Raw genomic sequence first — 27335 nt, 5'->3', positions numbered from 1 at the left:
CACCAGCTCCCTCTGCATCTTAGGAGAACATCTTTTCCTCTGGGGGGAAAAGATATCTGGTGAAACAGAAGAAAATTCCTGCCAGTTTCATCAGATTTTTTATTCTTTTTCTTTTAGGGCAGGAACCGCAGACACTCGCCCATAAGTTGATCTCACAGATAAGCCGAGGGCAGGTTTTGAGCAAAAATCATGAAATTTTCTATGACCCTTGGATAAGTCGGGGGTTAAACTTAGGGGGGTCTGACTATGATTTTGTCTGATTTTACCTGAGGCCAGATCCTGAAAAATAACCTACCACACTCAACAGGACCTTAAGGGGTACTTGAAAAAGAATGGAATAATGGCAGAAAAAGGCAGTTCGTACTCCAGAATGCCTTGCAAGGCAGGAAGCCTTGCAAAGACCAGCAAGGCAGGAAGGGAGGTAGCTAGTTGGCTGTGAAAGCCCCACCAATAGCTAGTTTTTGGTCATCATTTCATGTATGAACCAGTGATTGAAAACCAGCACAGTAAAAAAGCTGAAACATAATATGGAAAGTGATCAATCAGCCAGAATTTCTCAGCACACTTCTGGTGCAAAACAGTGCAAAGGCAGAGTCTTCTTTTCTTCAGACAGATGAAAAGAGAAAATATGTGATGAATACATGAAGTCTGGGCTTTCATATAGAGGAGATGAGCGCTTGTATTACAAACATTTAGCTAATATGAAGGGTACAATTTATGGAAATGGGCTGCCTGCCAAGGGAAATGCAAGTGAAAAAGGTTGGGAACTACTGCAGGAGTTCCTTGAATCAAATCCACCTTTAAGGTGTCTGGTGTGTTAAGCCAGAAGCTCTACGTACAACATACAACCCATAACTGAGAGTGTGCAATTCAATACACAGCAGAGAGATGCAGCTGCATATATTTGCAACCCTTTTTACTCAGAAGTAGACCCACTGCTTTCCATGGGAGTTATTCTTAAATAATGGTGCACTGAATTGTAGCCTGGGACTTTGCTTCAAATGGAAAGGAGGATCCCATCCTGGTGTGGAAAAAAAAAAAAAAAAGACTTCTGCCAAATGCATTTGCAAAAAGGAACCAGGTTGCAGCAGCAAAAGGGAACGAAGAGAATAAAAGGTTAACTTTGGCTGGAATTTCCCAGGAAAGTTACTATAGAAACTAATCTCTGCATTGCTTCTAATGAGCCTCTTTAGCAAGAAAGGAAACTTTTTCAGAGTTGAAAAGCTCTGCTCTCTGATTGACTTTGGAGACAAGGCGAAGTGATAATTGGAGCTGGATTACTTGGCAAAATTTTTACTTGAGTATCTACGGTATATATATGGTGCACACACTAATAATTTAATTCAGTATTTCTCAAACTGTGGGTTGGGACCCACTAGGTGGGTCACGAGCCAATTTCAGATGGGTCCCCATTCATTTGAATATTTTATTTTTAATATATTAGACTTGATGCTACCATGGTATGCGAGCGCGCCTTTGGACTTGGAGAAATGTTTCAGAGAAATGGACTTTGCAATTGGAGAAATGTTTCAGAGCTGTACTTTTAACAGGCTACTATTCTATTTGCTTTTAATAATGATAGTCAATGAGACTTACTCCAGTGTAAGTGTGGGTAGGATTGCAGCCTAGGATTGTTAAAAATTTTCCTGCTTGATGATGTCATTTCTGGTTATGACATCACTTCTGGTGGGTCCTGACAGATTATCATTCTAAAAAGTGGGTCCTAAAAGTTTGAGAACCACTGCTTTAATTTTTTAAAAAGGGCATTTCTTCTGCAGGGAAAACCAGGTTTTGGTGAGACAATTTTGAATTCATATTTTTGCCAGTATTAAAAATGTAGAACTTGGTATTGGAGAGGGATGTGTCATTCATGAAGTTCAGTTAATTTTGAATTAATTTGTGAAAGAGGAGGAATCTCAGAGGGGTGTGTGTGTTTGTGTATGCACATGTGTATTGAATGTACATACATGTGCATACACAAAGTTTGGTGACAAGGCTACAATTGCCTTACAAAAACATACTACTGTATTTGAAACTTGAGCATCCCATTTCTTTGCTCTTCAAAACCAGCATCCTGTTCCCAGCCAGAATGTATGAGGTACTTTCCTCAGATGTAATCTGAGCATGACTCTGTCTCAGAATCTGCTTTCAGCCTTGAAATGTGTTTAGCCATTTCTGCCCAGTGTTGCATATACGCCTCAGGGATCAAATGTGTGCACCTGTGAGCTGGGCAGAAATAGGTTTTAACAGAGAAGGGTGTGTGAGCTTGTGCAGAGTGCCATTTCCTCATTCTAGAGCCAGTTCTCACCCATCAGGGAGTGGGAGGGAGGCTTTTGGTCAGGGAGGGGGCTTTTCAAGTCATTCTCCGGAGAAGGACAAGACATGATATTCTTCTGGGCTATCAAAATATATGGATCATGCTGTGTATGTTGGAAGGTATCAAGGACTGTTAGTTATGGTATAGAATGCTTACCTGAAATGTAAACAGCATGGTTTTTGATCTCTCTCTCCAAGCAAGTTCAACTTGAGTCTCACAAGCTTTTGGCTGGGATTGGGCAGTCTGCCACAAGATGTTCTCTTAGAACAATGTTGATACATTTGAATGAAGTCTTTGTCTTCAGAGCACAGAAAAAAAAATCTAGCAGTTTGAATTCGGCTTGAAGTTTTAACATTGCTTTAAGGTCTAGTTTGAATACTTTTAGAGCACTAAGCTGTGCACACACATGCTGGAAAGCAAATATTCACACCAGCTCTCATAGAAGAACACTAGTAAGCTTAGTTTCCTCATATTCCTTGTTTTTCATTTTGAAATCAGTTTTGGGGTACACATAAGTGTGACTAACAAATAGTAATATTTTAACTGAGTTTTAGTAGACTAACTTTATTCTAGAGTTTAAAGAGACATGATATCAAAGCACTTCCGGATTAACACATTGCAAAGGTCAACTTCCTACAGAAAATGCAGAAGATAGCAGTTTTGTTGTTTTAGCAGAGCTCGCAACCTTTTAGCAACAATTTTGTTGCATTTCACGGGCTGCACATAAAGGCCACAGTGGATCATGCGATGGTTATAGGTGAGGTCATTTTAAGTGAAATTGAAGTGCAGTGCCATTGGCTAACTGCTGGGGGTATATTGTATATGATGGATGAATGAGATGGCCTATTATAAAACAACGGATGTTTTGAACCCACCAATGAATTGTCTCCAAATGTGTTTCAAGGAGGGAACCCCAGATTGTAATAAAAGTCAGCTAAAGGAGGCGTTACACGCTTCTCTTTTTCCCACTTCTGGTGCAAGCAGTCTCCTTTGGAGACGTGGATGGATTTACAATCTTTTGCTGATGGATTTACAATAAAAGCCTGGATTTGATCACTGTTGTCTACTGAGTTTGCTTTGGTACCTGGGAATACAGTGCAACATCTGAGATCTCTTGTAACATCTAGGATCCCTTGCAACATCTTGGTTTTTGCACCTTGCAACATGTAAGTGATGCTTGTCTTTGCTTTTGCATTTTTATTTATTTTTATTTTTTTATTGAAAATATTTATATCCTGCCCTTCCCTTCCAATGTGGGACATTCCCAAGGCATTTCACAGCAAAAGTTTAAAAAAAACAACAACTAATAATTTTAAAAAGTCAGAAAACAATAGACAATTTCTGAATAAGTGCTTCATGAGCCTGTTGCATGAGTGACCATTTCCAGGCGCAGCTCAAGGTGCTGGTCTTGACCTTTAAAACCCTAAACAGCTTGGCTCCAGCATATCTGAGAGACTGCCTTCTTCTGTATAATTCAGTCTGTTCTCTTACGTCATTGGAGGGGCCCTGTTGGTTGTGCTGCCATGGAGAGAGGTTTGGGTTTGGCGGCCAGAAATGGGGCCTTCTTGGTGGTGGCACCTGTGTTATGGAATTCCCTGCCCTTTGAGCTGAGGACAGCATCCTCTTTATTAACCTTCCAGTGAGGCTTGAAGACATTTTTATTCAGGAAGGCCTTCGAAGCCCTTTAATGGCTGTTTTTAGAAATTTATTTTAATGTTTTTAATTGGCCTTTTACCACTGACTATTACTGTTTTATGCTGTTTTTATTGTTGTATTTGTCTGTTTTTATTGTTTTTATAGTTTTACCTGCATTTTAGTACTTTTTGTATTTTTATCTATTTGTTGTTAGCCACCTTGGGTGCCCTTCAGGGAGAAAGGTGGAGTATAAATCAAGTATGTATAAATAAATAAATAAATAAATAAATAAATAAGGGGACCACCACTTTAAGAGGTGTGTCAGGAGTAAGATGTAGGGAGTGCTATGCATACTGGGCATGTTCAGCAGGATTGGCTCCCCCTCTGTCTTCAAACCTTTCCGAAAGGGGTGGTGATGAGTTTCAAGTCTTGTGTGGTTTGGAACCCAAGTATTGCAGAGGCAGAGGCTGCCACATCCCACCGAGGGGATCATCAAAGTCTGTGTGCTGTGCTCCATCACCACCAGTACATGGTCGAGGTGGAGGATGTGTGAGAGGGGGGCCTTTGCACTGAGGGCATCCAGGTTTTGGAATACCCTTGCCAGAGATACCTGTGTGACCCCCCCCTTTGTATGCCGTTTGATGTTCAGAGAAAACTTTTATTCATAGGCTTACATGCATAAACAGAGACACCTGCATTGGCTCGGTCATGTCGTGAGAATGGGCGATGGCCGGATCCCAAAGGATCTCCCCTATGGAGAACTCGTGCAAGGAAAGTGCCCTACAGGTAGACCACAGCTGCGAAACAAGGATATCTGGACCTCAACAGGCGGAAAACCTTGGTCTCTGAGTGTCCTGCTTGGAGGCAGGCTGTGCAGCATGGCCTCTCCCAGTTTGAAGAGACACTTGCCCAACAGACTGAGGCAAAGAGGCAAAGAAGGAAGGCCCATAACCAGGGAGACAGACCAAGGACAGACTATATTTGCTTCCGGTGTGGAAGGGATTGGCACTCCCGAATTGGCCTTTTCAGCCACACTAGACGCTGTTCCAGAACCACCATTCAGAGCGCAATACCAGAGTCTTCCGAGACTGAAGGTTGCCAACAACAACAAGTTTATTAGAAGTTTAGTAGGTGGTATATAAATATTGTAAGTAAAATATGTTACCAAATGAGGGCTGTTTAGGGGAATTAGTACACTGCCCTTATTGGAAACTTCAGGACCATAGGCTGGATAACAAAACAGCGTAATGCAGAGAAATTCCCTTTTAGCTTAAGGAGGAGACTGGGAGAAAGATAACTTTCAATAGGATTATATTTTTATTGCAAAAACACACAGGTATACATAATGCACATGAAAAAATGGTAAATATATGTCTACTTGAATCCTAGTACTTGGATCCAGTGTACCTAACTTTCATGGTGGTTGCATGTGGAGTGTGTTTGGTGCATCTGAGGAAATCAGAAAAGGATAGGTTGTAGGGAAGTATTTTAGGGGTCCCTGATCTGCCAACCCAGTTGCTGACTAAAGATGGGGAGAGAAGGGGAGAAAAAAAGGGGAGGGGAGAAGGGAAAAGGTTCCAGACGCAGATATAGTTACCTGTCCTGAAAAGCAGTTGGATGGGGGGGTGGAGAGTCCTATGGAGGAGGACCTCTGCCTTGGAGGGGCAGCCAGAGAGAGAGAGCACATGGCGAAGCCCTCTCTTAAAAAGGATTTTTGTGTGTGGCTGAAATGGGCTGGGCACTGTGCTGAGGGAGAACTGCCACCCACCAGGGTGTTCGGGGTCAGGATGTCCCTTATCAGCATATCAGCAAAATTCAATGGGTCTAATGGCTGGCTTCCCTGGCTGGGGAAACTTACAATACGCAGTGATTGATTTAAACAATACAACCATAGGAGACACTTAAGCAACGATTTACTCTTTAGACTTTGTTGCTAAAGTCTTTGTTGCTGTGTGCATGGAGAGGTGGAGGTTGTGTAAACTTGTGACTTTTACCAGGGTTTTTGGAAATTGGGCCTGTGAGAAGTTTGGCCTATAACCAGATATAAAATCACAACTTAAAAGGAAAAAGGGGATGTTCACGTAACAAATATTTATGTGCAGTAAATATTTTTAAATTATTTTAAATAATATGATAATATAATAACTAAGTAAAATATGATAGTGCAGGACCTGGGGCTTGCAAAGGGGTTTAAGAACAGTTATAAGCAGCTTTCCCTGCAAGCTGCATGGCTGGAATTCAAGCCCTGCACATCTTCCCTCTCAGCACTCTGGAGCTGTCTCCACACAGCCTCATCATACAATTCTGCAAGCTCTCCTCAAAAATTTGAGGGACCTTCGGTTGTAAGCAGGAGCTCCTGTTTTAGTCTGTGAAATTGTGAGGGGATCATCAGAGTTGGAGATTAAAGCATTTACACCGCACGGCACATAGCAAGGAATCTAGTAAAGAATTCCCACAATTCTAGTAACGAATTGTCAAGAAGAGGAAGAACAGATTAAAACGCATACTGCAGCCTATGCCATGAGTGAAAGCCTAAGGTTAACTTCCAGAACAATCTACTGCATGTTTACGCAGAAGTAAGCTCCATTAAATTGTCTCCGAGAGAAGCATGTATAGGATTACAACCTTGCTAGACTTACAGCACAAGAGTTCAAAGTGTGTAATGGGGCTTACTCTCAGACAAGTGTGCTAAGGATTGCCTTAGGTTGCAATCCTCTACATGCTTACCTGAGAGTAGGCCTACTGAACACAGTGAAACTTACTGCTGAATAGGCATGCACAGAATTATGCTGTCAGATGACTTTCTTTAGTTTTTATTTAACCACTGAGAATTCAGCTACACTTTCTTTTTATAAACTGCCTTGAGACCATTTTATGTCAAAAGGCAGAGTAAAAATATACAAATGTTATATGAAAAACAGTACGCAATTAAAGACTTATGGACCATTACCTTGATAAAAGGCAGCATGAGGCAATTTGGGATGAAAATGCAGTCGTGATGCTTAACTCCCTCCCCACCAGTTATTAAACAGAATTAGCAAATGATTTACATAACATGCAAAGTAGATTGCCCAGATTTGATATCCTGGAATATGGCATATGAGCCCACCCCATCTTCCAACCAGATCAGATGGGTTTGAATGCCCAACATATGCCAATGCCAGCAGGTGGACCAGCCAGGAGCTGTTGTTTTTGCTGGACCTATATGATAAAGACAAGCAATCCACCAAGTGCCTTGCCAACCTGTCTGGTTGTGCTGTCTTTTTTGCACTGGCAGTGATTTTAAAGTGTCACAGTGAAGCCTTAGATGGGAAAAAGAAGGAGCTCAAGTTTCACACTCCCCTCTACCTCCTAGGTTTGCCAGTCCTCTGGGATTGACCTGGAGTCCCCAGGAATCAGCATCAGGCTCCAGGAGGTTCCTGAATGCAATCCCTGGTGACCTCCCTGGCTACATGAGATCATGCTGGCAACAAACCTCCTGGACTCATTGCAATAGGAGATGACAACTACGGCCTTCTCAGATTTTATTTGATAGCAGTTCAAATTGCAGTCCTCTCCTGTGATCAGTAGTTTCTTGTAACACAGGTGTGTACCTGAGGGCTTAATTCATAAGAGATTTTGCAGGCTTGGCCACCATACCTGCTTCTAAGTAGTGCTTAAGCCCCATTTTCTCTCAAGTGAGGAATGCGGTATTATACTAGCAGTACCTAGAAGAGGTTCAGCAAGGGGTGGAAAGCTGGCACTCTTTGAATGTTGTTTGCTTGATTGCTTATTCTGGCCTGCAAGACAGACCCTTCAAGGGCTCGGTTCATTTTGCCCATGCCCTGTGAATGTGCACTCAGACCGAGTTCTGTGCTGCTGGCTCCCAGGTAACTCCAACCTTCAGTTTTATGCAAGTGTAAAGAAGTAAGGGAAGGAGAGGATAGGAGTCTAGTGAGGATCAGAAAAATGCATATTCTCTAACTCTCCCTAGATCTTTTTTTCTGGTATCTGTTTTTGAAAAAGGCATACCAGAAATTTTTCCTTTGGGAGAGTGCTTGGCCTTTGAATGTGCTTCCAGTTCAACAGTTGTTGGAAACCTTCAGTCTCCAAAGACTCTGGTATCGCGCTCTGAATGGTGGTTCTGGAACAGCGTCTAGTGTGGCTGAAAAGGCCGATTCGGGAGTGAACTGTGACCTGTTCACTGTTCAGTGAACTGTGAACAGTGCCAGTTCAACTGTGCCAGTTCAACAGTAAATGTTACATAACAGCCCCACTGGAGCAGGCCATAGGCCCATCTAGTCCAGCTTCCTGTATCTCACAGCGGCCCACCAAATGCCCCAGGGAGCACACGAGATAATGTTGCAGAGTTGCAGCTGTTTCATAAGAACCAGGGACGTGCAGTGAGGTGAGGCAGAGCCTCCCCACTGGAGTCCTTCAGAAAGCACCACCGCCATGTAAGTCGAGGCAGAGGCTCCCCACCAGCCCTTCAAAAGCGTGGGTTGAATGTGCTTGAGCACCTCACACGGCAGCCGCAGTGCTTTTCGAAGGACTGCGGTGGGGAGACCCTGCCTCCCCACCCACCTGCTGGGAGGGCTGCGGCCTTGTCTGCTCCAAGGGCAGATCTGTGTGCAGCAGGTGAAGTGAGAGATTCAGCACTTAATCCCCAGCCAGCCAAGATGTTGAAGGCAGAGGAGCAGGAGGAGGCAGCCAAGTGCAGGCACAGAATGCTGTGTCTGGTGGGGTTCCTAACGGGCCTTCCAGGGCCTGGAGTTTGCTGAGCTGTGAATGCAGCTGTGCCGGCCCCCCTCAATGGCGGAGGGGAGGCCTGGGAAAGAACTGGGGAGCGCTCGGCGTGGCCCAGGACAGGCCGGCAGGGCAAGGCGTGAGGCCCAGGAAAGGCCCTGGGCCGCTGCGCTCAGGCCAGGACCAGAATCCTCTTCCTTTCCTCCTCCCTGCTCTGGGGCCTTCCTGGCTGGGCCAGAGTTTCTCCTCCTCCTCTCCCCACCGAGGCTGCAAAGATGGCCAGGTTGGGCAAGGCAGGCCAGGCCTCTGCCCACGGTGAGGCCTGGCCCAGCCTGGCCAGCCACCCAGGCCTGCTCGTGTCTGCCAGCAGCAGCGGCGGTGGCGGCAGTTCTCAGGAACGTGCCGGGCTGCAAGGCCGTCGCCCCAGGCGGGTGGCCTGGGCCAGCAGGCGATGGTCCTCATCTGTCAGCAGCGCCAACTCTTTCGGCCGCCTCCTGAGCATCACCCCCAGCAACAGCGGCTCTGCCCCGTCCGTTCCTGAGAGGGAGCCATGCCTGCCACATGTGCGTGGAGGGGGCTTGGGCCTGGCCTCCGCAGGGGCCATGGCTAAGAGGAGGGGAAGTGGGGCCTACTGGTAGTGGGGGGGGGAAGAGGTCTGCTGGACAAGCAGGAAGGGGGGAAGAGCCTGGCCTTGTCCAGAAACCGGGGTGCTGGGTGGGGCTGGCCGGCCTGCAGCCTTGCGCAGGGGGATGTGGGGCTCGCGTAGACTCCAGCGCTCCCTCTCTTCCGGCATGTTTTCCTGGGGAACGACTGGCCCCTTTTTGTCCCCACTTTGCTCTTGGAGCCCACCCCACACCCTCCCAGGAAGTGCTCTTGCTTCCCTCCTGGCCTGCTAGTAACTGCCAACTGCCCGTCCCAGTGGCAGCTATTGCCAGATGTGGCTGAACTGCAGTGACTCTATAACAAGCACAGCCTGGTACATGGTGAGGTTGTCAAGCTGTGTGTGTGTGTGTGTGTGTGTTAGTGGAACAGCTGCAGGCCACTCCAGCCTGACTCCAGGGCTACTGCAGAGCTCAGGAATACAGTGCAAGGCTGATGGGAAGAGGCTCCAGCAACATGTCATAGTGAGAGGCTGGAGGGAGATGAGAAGTGCTCAGTGCACATGTTTCTGCTGTGAAATGTCGGAGGGTTAAACTTAAATTGGTCCATTTACATTTGCAGTAGAAAGGGGGGCACATTTGTGGTTTCCCACTTAAGCTGGTGAAGCTCCTAGGATCCACCTTTTGATTTCACAAGATCACACACTATTGCTCCAGGCTAAGGAATCCAGAGCAACTCTCTTTAACCTACTGATTTCTTACAGTAGTTAATTTGGTTTAAACACTCCTCCCCTCATTTTTACGTGTCTTATGTATTTGTACCTTGCCTTTAGTTAAAAACAACAAAGTGGCTTATGATCTAAAAATTATGTAAAAGCAATGATCAAATTGGCAATGATAAAACAGCAGGATCAAAAGGAGATTTCTAGAATAAAAATGCCTTGACTTGCCATCTTAAAGTGGCAAAACAGGGTGCCAGGTGGATCTCCACAAAGAAGGTGCCACCACAGAGAAGGCCCCATCTCCAATGGCTTCCCAAACATGTGTCTGCTTGGGCAGGTTTGTATTGGTGAAAGGGGTTCTTAGAATCCTATACAAGTGTCAGTGTACCTGCTTAAAAACACTCTTCTTTTAACAAAGTTTACCTGTCCTTTGGCATGCCCAAGTGGTTAAACAGAGTTGTTTAAACAGGGTGGTTAAAGAGCAGATACTCAGACTCCTGATTGAGTCTTTCAGTGCACATGATAGATGTGTGGGAGACACAACAGAAAAATTAAGAGGGTCAGAGTCCAATCCCACCCAACTTTCCAGCACCGATGCAGCTGCAATACAGCCCTGAGATAAGGGAACAAATATTCCCTTACCTTGAGGAGGCCTCTGTGACTGCTCCCACACTACAGGATGCACCACATATCCCATTGGCACAGCTGCATTAGTGCTGGAAAGTTGGTTAGCATTGGGCCCTCAGATACTGTGTATGCAGGGTCAACCAAAGACCTCTCGGTGCCTGAGGTGGTATGCCAAATGGCAAATGCTTCTCCCACTTAACTGGTGATGTGCCAGCCTTAAATAAGCCTCCTGCTTATTTAAATAAGAGCGCAATCCAAAGTTGCAGTTGGGCTGGTGCAAGTCCCTTGCACCAGCCCAACGTTGTCGCAAAACTGCAGTAAAGCACTTTCATGCTGAAGTAACTGCACTTCAGCCGGTGAAAGGGACTTGCAAAGGCCTATCGATGTTGCTCCTGTTGCATCGGAGGGTGAGTTTGTGCCAGCTGAGCTTGGCCAACATGGGCATCTGGAGGAGGCAGGGGGAGGAGGCGGGACGGAGGTGTGGGCAGGCGGGCTGCGGGTGTTCCTGGGAGCAGGTGGGCGGGGAGCGGGAGGTGGGGCCAGGACCCGGAAGTTATGCCGCATCCTAGCCCCATTCCCAGGTAGCCCGTGGCAGTCCCGGGCTGCTTGGATTTGCGCCACCAATTGAGGTGGTGCAGATCTGAGTAACCCCATTAGGACTGCAGTGGCTCTCTCCGGGATAAGGGGAAGTTTCCCCTTGCCTCAGGGTGAGTCTCTGGCGGCCTGAAACTTGTGCTGGATACAGTGTAGGTTCACTGACTTTCCTGCTCCAGTGCAAGTTAGGATGATGCTGCATAACATTTAAATGTACACAACTTTAAAATGGTCAATTTTGCCACTGAAGTAGAAAGTAAAGAAGTCAAGTGCCAGAAGTGTCTACCAGGCTTTGATGGCAACATTGACTGTAGGAGCTGGAGAGAAAAGTACACAACTTGTCTAGGGATGGAGGGGGCCTTTTCACGTTTGCTGAAAGCTCAACAAGTAAGGCTAAAACAGGGCTTGGCAACCTTCTTTCACACAGGAGGCTGGACATCAGGCTCATTGATAGTAAGAACACATGTACATTTGATACACATGCATGAACCTCCCAATTAGTCCACAGAGCTAAGAACATAAGAACAGCCCCACTGGATCAGGCCATAGGCCCATCTAGTCAGCTTCCTGTATCTCACAGCGGCCCACCAAATGCCCCAGGGAGCACACCAGATAACAAGAGACCTCATCCTGGTGCCCTCCCTTGCATCTGGCATTCTGACATAGCCCATTTCTAAAATCAGGAGGTTGCACATACACATCATGGCTTGTACCCCGTAATGGATTTTTCCTCCAGAAACTTGTCCAATCCCCTTTTAAAGGCATCCAGGCCAGATGCCAGCACCACATCCTGCGGCAAGGAGTTCCACAGACCGACCACACGCTGAGTAAAGAAATATTTTCTTTTGTCTGTTCTAACTCGCCCAACACTCAATTTTAGTGGATGTCCCCTGGTTCTGGTGTTATGTGAGAGTCTAAAGAGCATCTCCCTATCCACTCTGTCCATCCCCTGCATAATTTTGTATGTCTCAATCATGTCCCCCCTCAGACGTCTCTTTTCTAGGCTGAAGAGGCCCAAACGCCATAGCCTTTCCTCATAAGGAAGGTGCCCCAGCCCCGTAATCATCTTAGTCGCTCTCTTTTGCACCTTTTCCATTTCCACTATGTCTTTTTTGAGATGCAGCGACCAGAACTGGACACAATACTCCAGGTGTGGCCTTACCATCGATTTGTATAACGGCATTATAATATGAGCCTTTTTGTTCTCAATACCCTTCCTAATGATCCCAAGCATAGAATTGGCCTTCTTCACTGCCGCCGCACATTGGGTCGACACTTTCATCGACCTGTCCACCACCACCCCAAGATCTCTCTCCTGATCTGTCACAGACAGCTCAGAATCCATCAGCCTATATGTGAAGTTTTGATTTTTTGCCCCAATGTGCATGACTTTACACTTACTGACATTGAAGCGCATCTGCCATTTTGCTGCCCATTCTGCCAGTCTGGAGAGATCCTTCTGGAGCTCCTCACAATCACTTCTGGTCTTCACCAAGAAAAAAGAAATGGTCATGGCACAGAGAGACCTCTGGGCTAAAAGATCATTTCAGAGCCACTACTGAGACAGCCCTGTCTCTTTGCCCAATGGACAGCATCTTGATGTTTCATATCAGAACTCTCTGGCCTGAAATGGATCTGTGAATGTGTGCGTGTGACTTAGGGCCCAATCCAATCCAACCTTCCAGCACCAGTGCAGCTGCAATACAGCCCCGAGGTAAGGGAACAAATGTTTCCTTATCTTGAGGAGGCCTCTGTGACTGCCTTCCCACCACAGGATGCAGCGCATGCCCGCTTGGCATGGTTGCACTGGCACTTGAAAATTGGGTAGGATTGGGCCCTTAATGCAGAGCTATTCAAACTGGGGCATTGCAACACCCCAGCCTGACAGCCCTGGCCTCAGCCCCCTTAAGGGGTTGCAGGCTCCCCGATGTCCCAAAAGTGAAAGTGGAGCAATCACACTCCACCTCTGCAAAACTGGAAGTGTCTGCGGGATCAGGCCAAGGGGGAGAGACGTGGGACTGGGCCTTTTTTTACTGAGGTGGTTGCTGGCTGAGGCATCTGACGGAGGGGCCAGATAGAATTGTGGGTCAGAGAAAAACGCTGAAGTGATTCCAGAAAGTCTGCCCAAGCACAATACTCAGCGAGGCTGGTGGGAAGAAGGACATGCGGAGGGCGGGGGACAGGAAGGGGACATTTGCAGGACATGAAAAATCAGTGACCAGCTGGATGGAAGAAGTCACCGGGCCAGGAAAATTACTTGGGTAATTACTCACGTTCTGGACATCTTTGCCTCCAGGCAGGCAGTGCAGAGATCCTGCTCACTAGATCACCACAGCAGTTCTGCTCCTGAGGAAAACCTTTGTGATGTCACCTTGCGTGGTTTCTCTTTGCAGGAGATCTTTGGCTACAAAACACAAACCTTCCGGAAGGCCCTGTGTATCGCTGGGTACATCCTGTCCTGTGGCGTCCTCCTGCTTGTCTTTTACTGGAAGCCGGCGTGGGACGTGTGGGCAAACTGTGTGCCCTGCGACTTGCAGGAGGCAGATGTTGTGTTGCTCAGAACCACAGCAAGTGACTTCTTTTGCTTCTTCTTGGCAGCTTCTCCAGTTTTGCATCCTTGGGGGTTCTAACCAGGCCTCAGTTTATTCTGTGTGTTCTTGATCACTCCTCACAAGGAAGGAATTGAGTTATTTGAGAATTAGCAGTTTTCTTGTTGTATTTAAGCTTACTGGCTACAGAGGTAACTGAAATTGTGGGCATGTTGTGATTGAAATCTCAGTAATAGTGAGCCTCATTTGCACATTATAATCCACTTTCTTCATGCAAAATTATGATCACTGCAGCACAGAATCTTACCAGAGTTTTTAAAAGAAAAACATTTCATGGAATGTTATTATTTATTTAAGGGTACCCACTGCTTTTGCTCTCACTTTTGTGGAGAAAATAGCAGGACCTACCTAACCTTCAAAAATTTGAGTTATATTGAAATATTATGTCTGAGATTTGGCTGCTTAGAATGGACACCCGAGCAACTTATATTTATTTGACCTCTGAGCTCACCACATTGCAAAGGCTGTGGGTGGGAAACAATATACCACATGTTCTAATTTAATCCTGGCCACCAAAATGAAATCCCATTTGATGAAAGTGTAGAGAGGCTGTATAAAACTTTGAAATTTGATTTGCATTTGGGCTAGTTTTATACAGAGGTTTTCAGTTGTTGTTCTCATATGACAGGACGTCCTATGTCTGAGCTCTCTGCCATTCATAAATTCTTAGCAATATAGCAAGTCCAATTTGAAGGACTAGTTATCTGGCACTTCGCCACAAGGAACAAAACCACTGACAGGCTTGGCTCCTACTCAAGATAGAGTGATATAATTCCTTATCTAAGAGGAGTATGAATCTGTTTGGGTGAATTTATTAACTGTTTCTGTATTTTTCCTAGGATGAGTTTCAAAGATACTTTAGGAAGAAGGTGACCTGGATTGACTTGTTGAATCTTTTGGACATTAAAGAATCAGATGTCCTCGAGAAAGACAAGGAGTCAGTCATCAGCAAAGCTATAATGAAACCTCACTTGAAAGTAAGAATGAATCAAGGGGCTTAACTGTAGGCAAGGAGGTGAAGGGCTCTGAAAGGGCTCTTTTTTTTTTTCTTCTGTGCTATCCTGAACAAGAACTGACAAGTCTGGATTATGGATAGGGACAGCTTCTCTGAGAAGTCTTCAGTTTTTTTCAGAATGCCACCTGCTTACCTTGGGGAAGTCCAGGAGGTCCTGGATCTCCAAGCCGTGGGACACACCAGTGACATTGTCAGCACATGTCAGGGCATGTGGACCTCAGCAAAGAGTACAGGGGACATGTTTGGGCTTGGACCATCTTCACCCCTCTGAGTAGTTGTCCTGGGGCAGTAGAGAGAGCACTAAGAAAGGATCTTTCCTACATGTGGGCCTAAATGCTCCTGTATGTAAGTGGTATGTGCTGAGAACTGGCTGAAGTCTGAGTGGTTGGGATTTGGAGTGCCTGGAGCCACATCTGTATGAGTACATTGGAGCACGGGAGTCTGATTCCTAGAACTGAGGTCACAGCTGAGGCCTGTAGGACCTGTGGCCCAGTATGGTAGCTGGTGACCATTCAGAACCCATAGAGCCCTTCACAGATTCTGGCTTAATGATTCTGGCAAGTCCTTTCTCAGCCATAAAGCGCTCTTTCCCTGCCAGATCCCAGCCGGCTCACCCCTCCAGTCTTCTGCAACTTGAATTCAGTTGGGGAGGATTTCAGCAGTAATCTTTACCTGGCTATTTCTTGTGACTTTGTTGCATCTTGCTTGTGTAGGTGAGATACATCCAGGTACAAAAAGTCCGCTTCGTCTGGGACTTTTCTGCCAAACAGTTCCACAGAGTTGGGTAAGTTTTAACCACTTGCTAGCAGAAGACTGTGTGGAATCAAAGGTCTCTGCCTACAGTACATCTTGCAGCACAAGCCTGGGCGGATCTCAGTAGTGCATCACACTGGTTTCAATGGGACTTACTCCCATGTAAGTGTCTCTGTTGCCTCTTTTCCAGTTCCCTAGATGACAACAACACTTGTTATGAGATCCATCACAAGTTTGGAGCTGGATTAACAAGGAAAGAGCAAGGTCTTAGGTAAGGTTCACAGGGCTGGCTACCTAAACATTCTGTGCCTCAGATCTGAGCAGACCCAGAGCTGTCTTCCGCCTAGCTGGTGTTGCAAAAGGAACTGAGAGTGCAAAGTTCCCAGTTGAGATGCTGTCTCAGCCCACGGCCAGCTTCCCATCCATGATGCTGACAGTATGGCTTGTATTTGAGTGGCAGTGGAGTGGTAAACAGACCTGGGTGCCCTCACCCCAAGCCTGCTGCCATCCCCCTCCAACCTACCATGGACAGAGCCACATCAATACACTTCCCTGCTCACTCCCCTTGCTCCTTCCTCATACAGTCCCAGACAGATCAGAAAGCATAGTACACATTGAGAGTTCCCAGTGTGTCCTGCGCTTCCCTTGTGCCTGCCAATTTGATCTCAGCAGGCCTCTGATACAGATCTCAGGGGCCAGGCAGGCTGTTATGAGAAGAGGTGATCCTTCAGGTCATTTGGTTCCAGATCATTAAAGCCTTTGGAAGCGAAAGCCAGCACTTTGAACTGAGCTCAGAAGCAAATTGGAAACCAATGGACAGGTACAAAAGAGGTGTGCCATGTACTGTTTGTGCTCTCTTTTGTCCCTACCTCTTCATCATCATCATCACCATCATCATTCTGGACTCTTTGAAGCTTCTGGACCATTGTCGAAGGCAGCCCCACTTTTGCAGTGCATTCTCTCAGGCCCATCAGGATGTGGTTGGTCCATGGGTGACAGCAGCTCGGTTTGGCTTCTCTGGGTAGGGCTGGAGCTGGGGATCCAGCCAGAGCATTAAGAAACATTCCTGGTGTGACAGGAGTTCCCTGGGCTTCCAGGGTCTAGGAGCACTCCCAAGTTGCAGAGGCTGAATCCTGCCACTCAGAGCACCAGCATTTCCAACCCCCAACACCTCCATCGTGTCTGGATTCAGCTTCTGTTTGTTAGCCTTTGTCCACCCCAAAATGCCCCCAAGCACCCTGGAATGAGAGGCAGAACTGGGTGTTAATCAGCAGACCGTTGGTGCTTCAGCCCAAACACCTGAACGTCTCGCTCCACAGTTCCATGTGATTGCATGAGGAACCAGATGCAGCTGCAGGTTTGGCCACTCAACAGGTTTCAAAGCCACTAGGGTGTTCTCCACACCCCACTGCTTCTTTGGCAGAGGCTGGTTTAGGCATTTAGCCATGGTCTCCAGTAAGAGTCTGCTGACCTCCATCTGCAAACTGGGAAATATCATAAGGGTCTAGTTACCTGGGACTAGGATGAACACAGTTTCTAATAGTGCCCCCCACAAGCAAAATGTGCAAGTCTCCCACTTTATGAGCTTTTTATTTCAAAAAGAGTGAGTAGCATCCGAGCCTCAACTTGCCCTTCTGTGTCTTCTGTGCCTTCTTGCCTTTTATGTCTCGTCTTCTATGGATCCCCCCGGCCCCACCTTTTTTCTCCCCTACTGCCTGGTCTGGCAAGCTCTGCTGCCCCCACATCTCCTCCTTGCCCCATAGGACTAGGCTGCTTGTGGTATAGACACCCATGGGCTCGCCTCTGTCTCTCTCTTCCTTAGGAGGCTGATTTGCGGGCCCAACACCATCAGTGTGGAGATTCGTCCGGTCTGGAAACTGCTTTTTAAGGAGGTAACATGTGTGCCTTTTATTCCTTTCCTTTTGAACCCGTGTCCTATTTCTAGAAGTGTTTTATGCCAGGCTCTTCAAAGCACCTTGTGCCCTGTTGTGTGTGGCTCAGAAGACTGAGAAGGGGCCTGGATGACTTGAGATGCTTTGCTAAAACGAGCACCAGGCTCCTGGGTTATTGGTGGCCATGTAACCTTCCCTCTTTCCATAGATCCTGAACCCATTTTATGTGTTCCAAGCCTTCACTCTGATTCTCTGGCTGTCACAAGGATACATTGAGTATTCTGTAGCCATCATAATCCTGTCCATCATCTCCATCGGTCTCACTGTGTATGACCTTCGGCAGGTAAGGCTGGTCTTTAATTCACCATTCTTAGTCTCATTCTCTGGGAGCCACTTCTAAAGAGGTAGTCCTGTTGGTCTGTGGCCACAAAAGACACATGAGGTCTTGCAGCAGCCTAAAGATGAGCCTGTTCCTTCCCTTAGAAGGGCTGCAGTCCTCTCCATTAGGTGTGCAGAGTTAGGTGTGCAGTTCTCTCCATCAGGTGTGCAAACCAGGGAGCCCCCTTAATTGTGCAGCAAGGCAGAGGCCATGTAGGAGCAATCTGAGCCAGAGCTCTGGTCATTTCCTCATTCTAGAGGTCAGCCAGGACTTCAGATGAGTTGCTGGTGCAGGCAATGAGCAAATCCCCCAGGGCCATCGGGAATCCTGTGAGGGCAGATCGTATAATGCAGTCCTCTGCTTCTGCAAAGAAAAGGGATCACAAGTAGCCTAAACCCTGCCAGAGAGTCATCTGAGAAAATGAGCGATCTTAATCTCCCTCATATCCCTACACCTGCCCAGTGGTAAACCCCATGTCCAGCATGCGTCCCACCTCTTGCATTGCGGCTGCAGTCAACTGAGACTAGCCCGTGTTTGGCATGGCGACCATGAAATCTTGTGCTGGCCCTCTTCCAGGGGCCTCAGCACAAACGCTTAAATCTCCCAGAACCAGGGACTTCTAAGACTGTGCCTGAGATCCGCCCTAGCCAGCTCAATCCAGGAGTCCACTGAACAGTGAGTCAGGTGGGACTTTGCCAGAACCCCAGCCCTCTCTCACCCACTCAGCACCACCCAGAAATCACCAGGTGAGGCGATCAGGACTTTTGCTTCTCTTTACCTCTCGCAGCAATCTATCAAGTTGCACCAGCTGGTGGAAGAGCACAACCGCGTCCAAGTCACTGCCTGGACAAGACCTGAAGGTTCGTATCCTGGTCTGGATGCTGTCTGCCTCTGCCCTGCCCCCACTCCGGCTCTTCCCACCCCAGTCCCCCATTCTGCCCCCTCTCCCGGTGCAGCTACAGTTCAGGAGGCTCTGTGCACCGGTATTTCTTGGTAACCTATAAAGCTGTGCTGGGCCATCCTAAGACTGTTGCAGGATTAGGGCCCACCCTCCAGGCAGTGCCCACAGCAGGCCTTTCTAGGCAGTTGCACCCTGGAGGCTGGTAGAACCTGTGGCAGCACACGCATTGTTTGCCTGACCTTGTCAGAAGTGGGGCCCAAAATCCCAAATGGCTCACTTTGAACCTCCTCCTCTTTTTTTTTTTTTTTCCTTCTGTAGGTTGCTGCAAGCTGGAGTCTTGCTATTTAGTCCCAGGAGACGTCCTTGTCTTAGAAGGGCAGAAGCACTCTCTGCCATGCGATGCCATTCTTCTCGACGGGAGCTGTGTTGTCAACGAGGGCATGTTGACAGGTGTGGCGTGTGGGCCCCTCTTGGCCTCTCCCCTTAGCCCTCCTTTTGCCTCTTCTAACACCCCACCTGCAGCATTTTTGCAGATAGAGAGGAGGAAAACCTTGACATAACCGAGGGTTGAGTTCCCAGAAAGGAAAAGAAAGAGAGCTTCAAACTGCTGTAGAAAAAAGTGCATTGCAAGTTCTGGTTGAAAGCCCAACACATTGAGGCGCACTGCCTTCCTCAGGGGCTCTAGTGAAACAACCAGACGGAAGCAAGTGACCACTGCACATGCCCACATGGAAATGTGCAGTGGATACAAACAAGATTAGAAGGATCTTAGCAGGATATTTGGCCAAAGTTCTACCACAATAATCTTCTAAGTTAAGACTCATGTGGACAATTATAATACTGAGGCGCAGATACATTCCAGTGCAGACCCAAACCACTTAAACCTCAAGAAATAATATGTATTTTACTGAGACTTTAGAATGCCTTGGGGGAGGGGGGGCTCCACCGGTCTTGAGCACCAACCCTTATTAGAAGCCGGAGGGGTTGTGCCTGCAAATTCCATTTAACACATCTATAAAAGCACACCGCTGCTTCGGAGGAACCGTCAGATACGGTAGCTGGAGCATGGGCAGTTGGGGGCCTGGAAGGCAGCCAGTGGACATGGAAGTGTCTTTGCAGGTGAAAGTGTTCCTGTGATGAAGACCCCCTTGCCTCGCATGGACAACACCATGCCCTGGAAGACTCACAGCGTCGAGGATTATCGACGGCACGTCCTCTTCTGTGGCACGGAGATCATCCAGACCAAGCGCTCAGACCAAGGGCCAGCAAGAGCTGTGGTGCTGCAAACAGGTGGGTCAGACCTGGGGCTACTCAGGTGTGCATGTGAGAACTGAAGTGTATGAAAAGAGGTGGGGGGTCCTGATCTCTGATGCAGAGACATCTTTGTTTGGGCTCCACTGCAGGAACAGATTCAGTGAATTCAATTTTTTCCAATGCAAGATGTGGATCACATTCATGGGGGGGGGGGAGGAATATCAAGCATGTTCACCTGGAACTGCTTGCAGAGACCTGTTCTTCTGCTTGGCATTTTTACAGCATCGTCAGTTATGAATGCAGCTCAAGGGAGAGAAAAACCTGGCTTGCTTTACATGTGGCTTTAGGAACCTTGCACATCAGAGTGTCTTGTTTTAGTAGGGTTGCTTGTTGTGAGTAACTGAAAGCCCTCCTCAGTGAATTTTAGAGATTACTTAAAGGGACAGAAAAATTGGGAGAGGGCTGTTCTGAGGTCAGAGCATTTGTCCCCACAAATTGCTGTCAGAGAATGAACACTGAACCAATGTTCAGAAGGTGGAGCAAACTGGAGGAAAAGCAGATGGGGACTCTGCTTCTTGGCGGGAGTTGGCCCTGGGAGGTCTCCAGCAACAAGTGGAATTGTGATCATTCAGATATCCCCGTCCACCACACGCCTGGCTAGATCCAGACAGAGCAGGGAGAAAAAAGCCTCCACAAAGAAAGCAGTCAGGTAAATTGTGCGTATGCAGAAATCTGCTGGAGGCCTCCCAACAGTGGGAGGTATGATCCATGGTAGATCCTGTCATGATTTATATTTAAATGAACAATGTCATGTCAGCTGAAGAAAAAATATAAATTAGAAAGTGCTAACCAGAACAGTTTTGATCCGTCTGGTGCCTAAAATATGTTTTTCACTGTCACACTTTACAAATGTCCACTCTGCGAAAAGGCTGTGGAGTGAGAGACTTGCTTCAAAGTACAGAAAGAGCCATTTCAGTGTCTGATTTCACAGGGGACTCCCTGCTGTGAGGATATACAGTGAGAAGGGTTGTTGTGTCCCAGAGTCCTCATATATCCCTTGCTGGGCCAGGCACAGCTATAGATGTTCTCCGCTCTGTTCCGTGTCAGCTCTGCTTGGGACCCAGGAGCTTGGAGTGTCTTTCATGGCGCTCCCCAAGCTGGGAGGTCCTGATCATCCAGCAGTTCCTGCTGCTGACCTTTGGGCTCTCCCCAGACCACCTACCTGCCCACAGCCCCAATCATGAGGCCCTCTGGGTGTTTGTTGCAGGTTTCAACACAGCCAAAGGAGACCTGGTGCGCTCCATTCTCTACCCCAAGCCTCTGAATTTCAAGCTCTACAGAGACGTCTTCAAGTTCATTGTGTGCCTGGCCCTGATTGGCGTCCTGGGGTTGGTCTACACAACTTGTGTGTATGTGAGCCGCAAGGTAAGCGTTAGGGACAGAACTCTGCTGCCACTGGGGTGGGTCTGAACCCCCAGAGCCTCAAAAGACTCACCCCCTCAAAAAGCCTTACATGAGGGAAGGGCCTTGGGGTTTTGCTGCACCATCAGTGCCTTGTGAAGTAGAAGAGGGCAGGTCCCTGCCCAGGGAGCTCACACTCTAAAACCGAACATCTAGATCTAAAATTTGTCCCAGGACTGATGATGGAGGGTGAGGAAGAAAAGGGGGTGGGATAAAGAGCATTTGTGTTGTTAGAAATTTCAGGAGAAATTAAGTTGGTTGGTTAATTTGGCTGGTCCTGTCAGAAGTTTGGCCAGATTGCTCTGGCACCTGTTCACATGGCACGTACGTTAACCTGGCTACAGTCAAGCATGAGTCTGACGTGGTGGGCATTGGTGTCATGCCACACCCAGCCCAAGGAATATGACCACTTTTCTCCTGCCCTCGGGTCCACTCATGCTCTGTCCGGCATGTATGTGTTTGCGCCTTTCTTAGCAACCTGTAGCAGACACCGTGGCGATGGCTCTCCTCCTCTTGACGGTTGCTGTCCCCCCAGCCATCCCGGCCGCTTTGACAACCTGCACTGTTTATGCCCAGAGGAGGCTGAAGAACAGGAAGATTTTCTGCATCAGTCCCCAAAGGATCAATATCTGTGGGCAGCTAAACCTGGTGTGCTTTGACAAGGTACAGGGAAGGAGCTGCTCCTTGGGGTGGGAAGAGCCACAGTTGGGGCAAGTAGGAGACCTTTGACCTTTGCCTTCTAGGATGGAATGTGATGGGGGAAGCCATCAGTCTGGGCAAGCAGCTCTCTCCCAACCTCGGCCCCCCACCCTCTCAGTTACAACATGGCCTTCCCTGCAGGGCCGTTACTGTGATAGTGTGATGGGAACTAGTGAACACTCAACAGCACTACATGGGTGCTAAGGACTTTAATACCTTGGATGTTTTTGTTTTCAGAATATTTCTGGTCCTCAAGGTGACTGTGTTTGATGAACATCCAGAAGTGAGACTTTCCCTGAAGGACTTGCAAGAGGATGGAAGCTCTGGGCCTCACAGAGTTTTCCGTTTCCTCCAGTGTCCATTCTGCCTTCTGCAGGCACATGTCCCTTTGACCTAGCTCATTACTGGCCCATTTCTCAGTTCCATTAACTAAGGCAGGGGTCTCCAGACCCCGGCCCGGGGGCCAGATGTGGCCCACAGCAAGCCTCTTTCTGGCCTGCGGCCAACCTCTTGTCCCCTGAAAGCCCCTGGCCCACTCAACTGAACATGACCAGAACTGTGCTCTGATTGTGTCTGGAGGGTGTTCTGAGGGCCAGAGAGGTGGACTGAACAAGCCCATTCATTCATCTGTTCACTCATCTAAGTTCCATCTCTAATTTATTTATTTAAATTTTATATTTAAATTTTTTTCCGGCCCTCCACACCACGCCAGATATTTGATGCGGCCCTCTGGCCAAAAGGTTTGGAGACGCCTGAACTAAGAGAATACTGTGCCTGAGTCACTTTGAGTTTAGTGACCCTGAAGTAACCTTGATGCTTTCCTGAACCTAGACTGGCACCCTGACGGAGGACGGACTGGATCTCTGGGGCGTCACACCTTGTCAATCAAACAGGTAACCTGTTTCCTGAGGTTGGAGGAAGCTGTAGCAGATTCCTGTAGAACCTGGTAGATTCTGGCCTCAGAGTTTCTACCACCTGCTCAGGAGTGTCCACAAGGAAGCTCTTGCCTGGGCTGGCCTTGAGCATTCACTTCCTGCACCATCTGTGTGTCAAACTCTGCCTGCCCAAGATGCTTAGCGGTGCCAAGCAGCTTCCCCACACAAGGGCTCCTGGAGGTGCCGCAGAGGAGGGTGGGGTTTGGGCACAGCTCTTGTACTGCACAAATGACTTTCTTGTCAGGTTCCTCAGTGCCAGGAGGGCCTAGATTGTAAGTGCTCCTCAGCTGGCTTGAACTGGGCCCAGCTGGGACGAGACTTGTGCAGGCTGAGCAAGTAACATGGAGTGGCGCATGCAGGAGCATTTTGAAGGAAATGGGAGTTGATCTAAACCTTCCCTGTGGCATTAGTGCCTTGACTAATCTGGGCCTGAGCTGAGAGCAGAGACGGGTGTGTGTGAGTGTCCATCCTCAGCCGAGTGATCTCCTGCTCCTTTTGCCTGCTTTGTTTCAGGTCCCAGAATTTTCACAGCTTCTCCTCAGGCAGTCCCTTGCCCTGGGGGCCGATATGCAGAGCCATGGCAACGTGCCACTCCCTGCTGGTTCTGGATGGGAAGATTCAGGGAGATCCACTGGATGTGAAAATGTTTGAGGGCACCAACTGGGTGAGCGTCTCATTGTTATAAATGCACAGCTGAAACAGCTGGGTCCCTTAAAGCAGGGACTGTGAGCAGGACTTGGGTCTATTGTGTGTTTTTCCATCATTGAACTGCAAGCCTTGAATTGGCTGCCTGATGCAGAATTTAGCATCCTGGGAAATTTCACTTTTTACAAGGTTACAAAGGTGGGTCAAGCTCCCAGACCTCATGGCTGTGTTAAGAAATGCTCAAAAACGTTTTGAATTCTTGAAATAGAAGAATTGCTCAGTTGGTACAAAGGCAGAACTGTACACACAAACCTGCCTGGCTGTCAACATTGATCTCAGAATCTGGCTTTTCCAGCAGTTTCTTAAATAGTTTCATTCTGCAGTTGCAAGCAACCTTGCCTGATGATCAAGCCAGATCTAAACCCACACCTGAAAACCGCTTCAAGAGAGGCTTTTAGTTAAGAGGAACTGAACTTGAGCCCAAACATTCTTGGCTGCCCCAAACCAGAAAGGGGACAAAACTCATTAACTGCAGGAAGTGGTGCCACTTCAGTACCGAAGAAACCATAATGGACCCTCGGGAAATTCTCTGGAGGGGCGGTGAGGACTGCTCTGTTACCAGAAGAGCTGGCAAGGGGAGGGTGTCATTTATATATCTCTCTCCTTAAGGAAGTGTGTGTGGAGGGGAGCCCTTGACTGTAATGCTCAAAGAGAGAAGACACCAGTACACAGCAGAACTCCATTGGACAGAGGGGTTTTAGACTGGATAACAGAGCAGTGCAATGTAGAGAATCTCAATCCAAAGGTGTTGTGAGTTCCTGTTGGTGGTGGGAGCTTGTAGCGCTGTGTATTTAGTGCATCCAAGGGGAAGAAGAGAAAGGGGCACTGTTTATGGAATGGTTTTCAGAAGTCTGTGCTCTTCTATCCCAACTTCTAGCAACTAGAGACAGGGAGAGAAAGGAGAGAGAGAGAGAGAGAGAGAGAGAGTTTCCAAGGCAAGCATGTCTGCCTGTCTCCCTGAAGAGGATTTCCTTGCCAGGGTCTTCAGGTCTTTGAGCAGCTTGTGGAAACCTTGTCCTGACACAGCACACAGAGAGTGTTGCACCAGGGTACAGAGACACCTTGTTGGTCAAAACCCCTGACTGCTTAAGGATTTGGGGTTGCTGCTAAGTGCAGAACTTCAGGGAAGCACTGCAGTTGGTGAGGATATCGGGGTGATAAGAAAGGCTTGAGGTGTTCTGCTTTAATGTGTAAATAGGAAACCTGGAGTGTGAATGGGAAGCGAATTCTTTCTAATCAGGTTGCAGGTAAGCAGGGTTAAGAACATAAGAACAGCCCCACTGGATCAGGCCATAGGCCCATCTAGTCCAGCTTCCTGCATCTCACAATGGCCCACCAAATGCCCCAAGGAGCACACCAAATAACACAAGACCTGCATCCTGGTGCCCTCCCTTACATCTGGCATTCTGACATAACCCATTTCTAAAATCAGGAGGTTGTGCATACACATCATGGCTTGTACCCCGTAATGGATTTTTCCTCCAGAAACTTGTCCAATCGCCTTTTAAAGGCGTCCAGGCCAGTTGCCATCACCACATCCTGTGGCAAAGAGTTCCACAGACCAACCTGATGGCAACCTTCAGTCTCGGAAGACTATGGTATCGCGCTCTGGATGGTGGTTCTGGCACAGCGTCTAGTGTGGCTGAAAAGGCCGATTCGGGAGTGACAATCCCTTCCACACTGGGAGCAAGTGCAGTCTGTCCCTGGTCTGTCTCCCTGGCTGTGGGCCTTCCTTCTTTGCCTCTTTGCCTTAGATTGTTGGCCAAGTGTCTCTTCAAACAGGGAAAGGCCATGCTGCACAGCCTGCCTCCAAGCAGGCCGCTCAGAGGCCAGGGTTTCCCACCTGTTGAGGTCCACTCCTAAGGCCTTCAGATCCCTCTTGCAGATGTCCTTGTATCGCAGCTGTGGTCTACCTGTAGGGCACTTTCCTTGCACGAGTTCACCATAGAGGAGATCCTTTGGGATCCGGCCATCATCCATTCTCACAACATGACCAAGCCAACGTAGGCGTCTCTGTTTCAGCAGTGCATACATGCTAGGGATTCCAGCTCGTTCCAGGACTGTTGTTTGGGACTTTGTCCTGCCAGGTGATGCCGAGGATGTGTCGGAGGCAGCGCATGTGGTATGCGTTCAGTTTCCTCTCCTGTTGTGAGCGAAGAGTCCATGACTCGCTGCAGTACAGAAGTGTACTCAGGACGCAAGCTCTGTAGACCTGGATCTTGGTATGTTCCGTCAGCTTCTTGTTGGACCAGACTCTCTTTGTGAGTCTGGAAAACGTGGTAGCTGCTTTACTGATGCATTTGTTTAGCTCGGTATCGAGAAAAAGAGTGTCGGAGATCGTTGAGCCAAGGTACACAAAGTCATGGACAACCTCCAGTTCATGCGCAGAGATTGTAATGCAGGGAGGTGAGTCCACATCCTGAACCATGACCTGTGTTTTCTTCAGGCTGATTGTCAGTCCAAAATCTTGGCAGGCCTTGCTAAAACGATCCATGAGCTGCTGGAGATCTTTGTCAGAGTGGGTAGTGACAGCTGCATCGTCGGCAAAGAGGAAGTCATGCAGACATTTCAGCTGAACTTTGGACTTTGCTCTCAGTCTGGAGAGGTTGAAGAGCTTTCCGTCTGATCTGGTCCGGAGATAGATGCCTTCTGTTGCAGTTCCAAAGGCATGCTTCAGCAGGACAGTGAAGCAAATCCCAAACAAGGTTGGCGCAAGAACACAGCCCTGCTTCACTCCGCTTCGGATGTCAAAGGGTCTGATGTGGAGCCATCGAAGACAACAGTGCCCTTCATGTCCTTGTGGAAAGATCTGATGATGCTGAGGAGCCTGGGTGGACATCCAAACTTGGGGAGAATCTTGAAGAGGCCGTCCCTGCTGACCAGGTCGAAAGCCTTCGTGAGATCTATGAAGGCTATAAAGAGTGGCTGTCGTTGTTCCCTGCATTTCTCCTGCAGTTGTCTAAGGGAGAATACCATATAAGTGGTGGACCTGTTGGCTCGGAATCCGCACTGCGATTCTGGATAAACGCTCTCTGCAAGTACCTGGAGCCTCTTTAGTGCAACTTGGGCAAACAGCTTTCCTACTACGCTAAGGAGAGAGATGCCGCGGTAGTTGTTGCAGTCACCCCTGTCACCTTTGTTCTTGTACAGCGTGATGATGTTTGCATCCCTCATGTCTTGAGGTACTCCACCTTCTCTCCAGCAAAGACAGAGGATTTCATGCAGCTCAGTGACGATGATCTCTTCGCAGCACTTTAGGACTTCAGCAGGGATGCTGTCTTTTCCAAGTGCCTTGCCAAAGGCAAGGGAGTCCAGGGCCACGTGAAGTTCTTCTAGGCTTGGTTCACTGTCAAGCTCTTCCAGCACAGGCAGGCACTCAATGTTGTTCAGCGCTTCTTCAGTGACTACATTTTCTCTGGAATATAGCTCAGAGTAGTGCTGCACCCAGCGTTCCATCTGCTGCGCCCGATCCTGGATGACCTCGCCTGCTGCAGACTTCAGAGGGGCAATTTT

At 48.0% G+C, this 27335-nt stretch overlaps 1 protein-coding gene across 1 annotated transcript in view; it reads left to right on the top strand.

The window, feature by feature from the left end:
* Window positions 1-8952: 8952 nt before the first annotated feature.
* The window catches only part of LOC136645361 (probable cation-transporting ATPase 13A5), a 40443-nt gene continuing 22060 nt past the window's right edge, over window positions 8953-27335 (top strand). Inside the window, exons 1-14 of the mRNA XM_066621587.1 lie at window positions 8953-9240; window positions 13613-13786; window positions 14668-14805; window positions 15557-15627; window positions 15787-15867; window positions 17419-17488; window positions 17697-17831; window positions 18655-18727; window positions 19087-19218; window positions 19888-20058; window positions 21290-21447; window positions 21958-22146; window positions 23014-23075; window positions 23631-23781. Coding sequence (XP_066477684.1) covers window positions 8953-9240; window positions 13613-13786; window positions 14668-14805; window positions 15557-15627; window positions 15787-15867; window positions 17419-17488; window positions 17697-17831; window positions 18655-18727; window positions 19087-19218; window positions 19888-20058; window positions 21290-21447; window positions 21958-22146; window positions 23014-23075; window positions 23631-23781 — 1893 coding nt within the window. The remainder of the gene's footprint in view (window positions 9241-13612; window positions 13787-14667; window positions 14806-15556; window positions 15628-15786; window positions 15868-17418; window positions 17489-17696; window positions 17832-18654; window positions 18728-19086; window positions 19219-19887; window positions 20059-21289; window positions 21448-21957; window positions 22147-23013; window positions 23076-23630; window positions 23782-27335) is intronic.

This window comes from Tiliqua scincoides, chromosome 3, assembly GCF_035046505.1.
Source record: "Tiliqua scincoides isolate rTilSci1 chromosome 3, rTilSci1.hap2, whole genome shotgun sequence".
Classification (NCBI taxonomy): domain Eukaryota; kingdom Metazoa; phylum Chordata; class Lepidosauria; order Squamata; family Scincidae; genus Tiliqua; species Tiliqua scincoides.
Note: the sequence above shows the minus strand (reverse complement) of the source record. Positions and strands in the feature narration are given on the sequence as shown.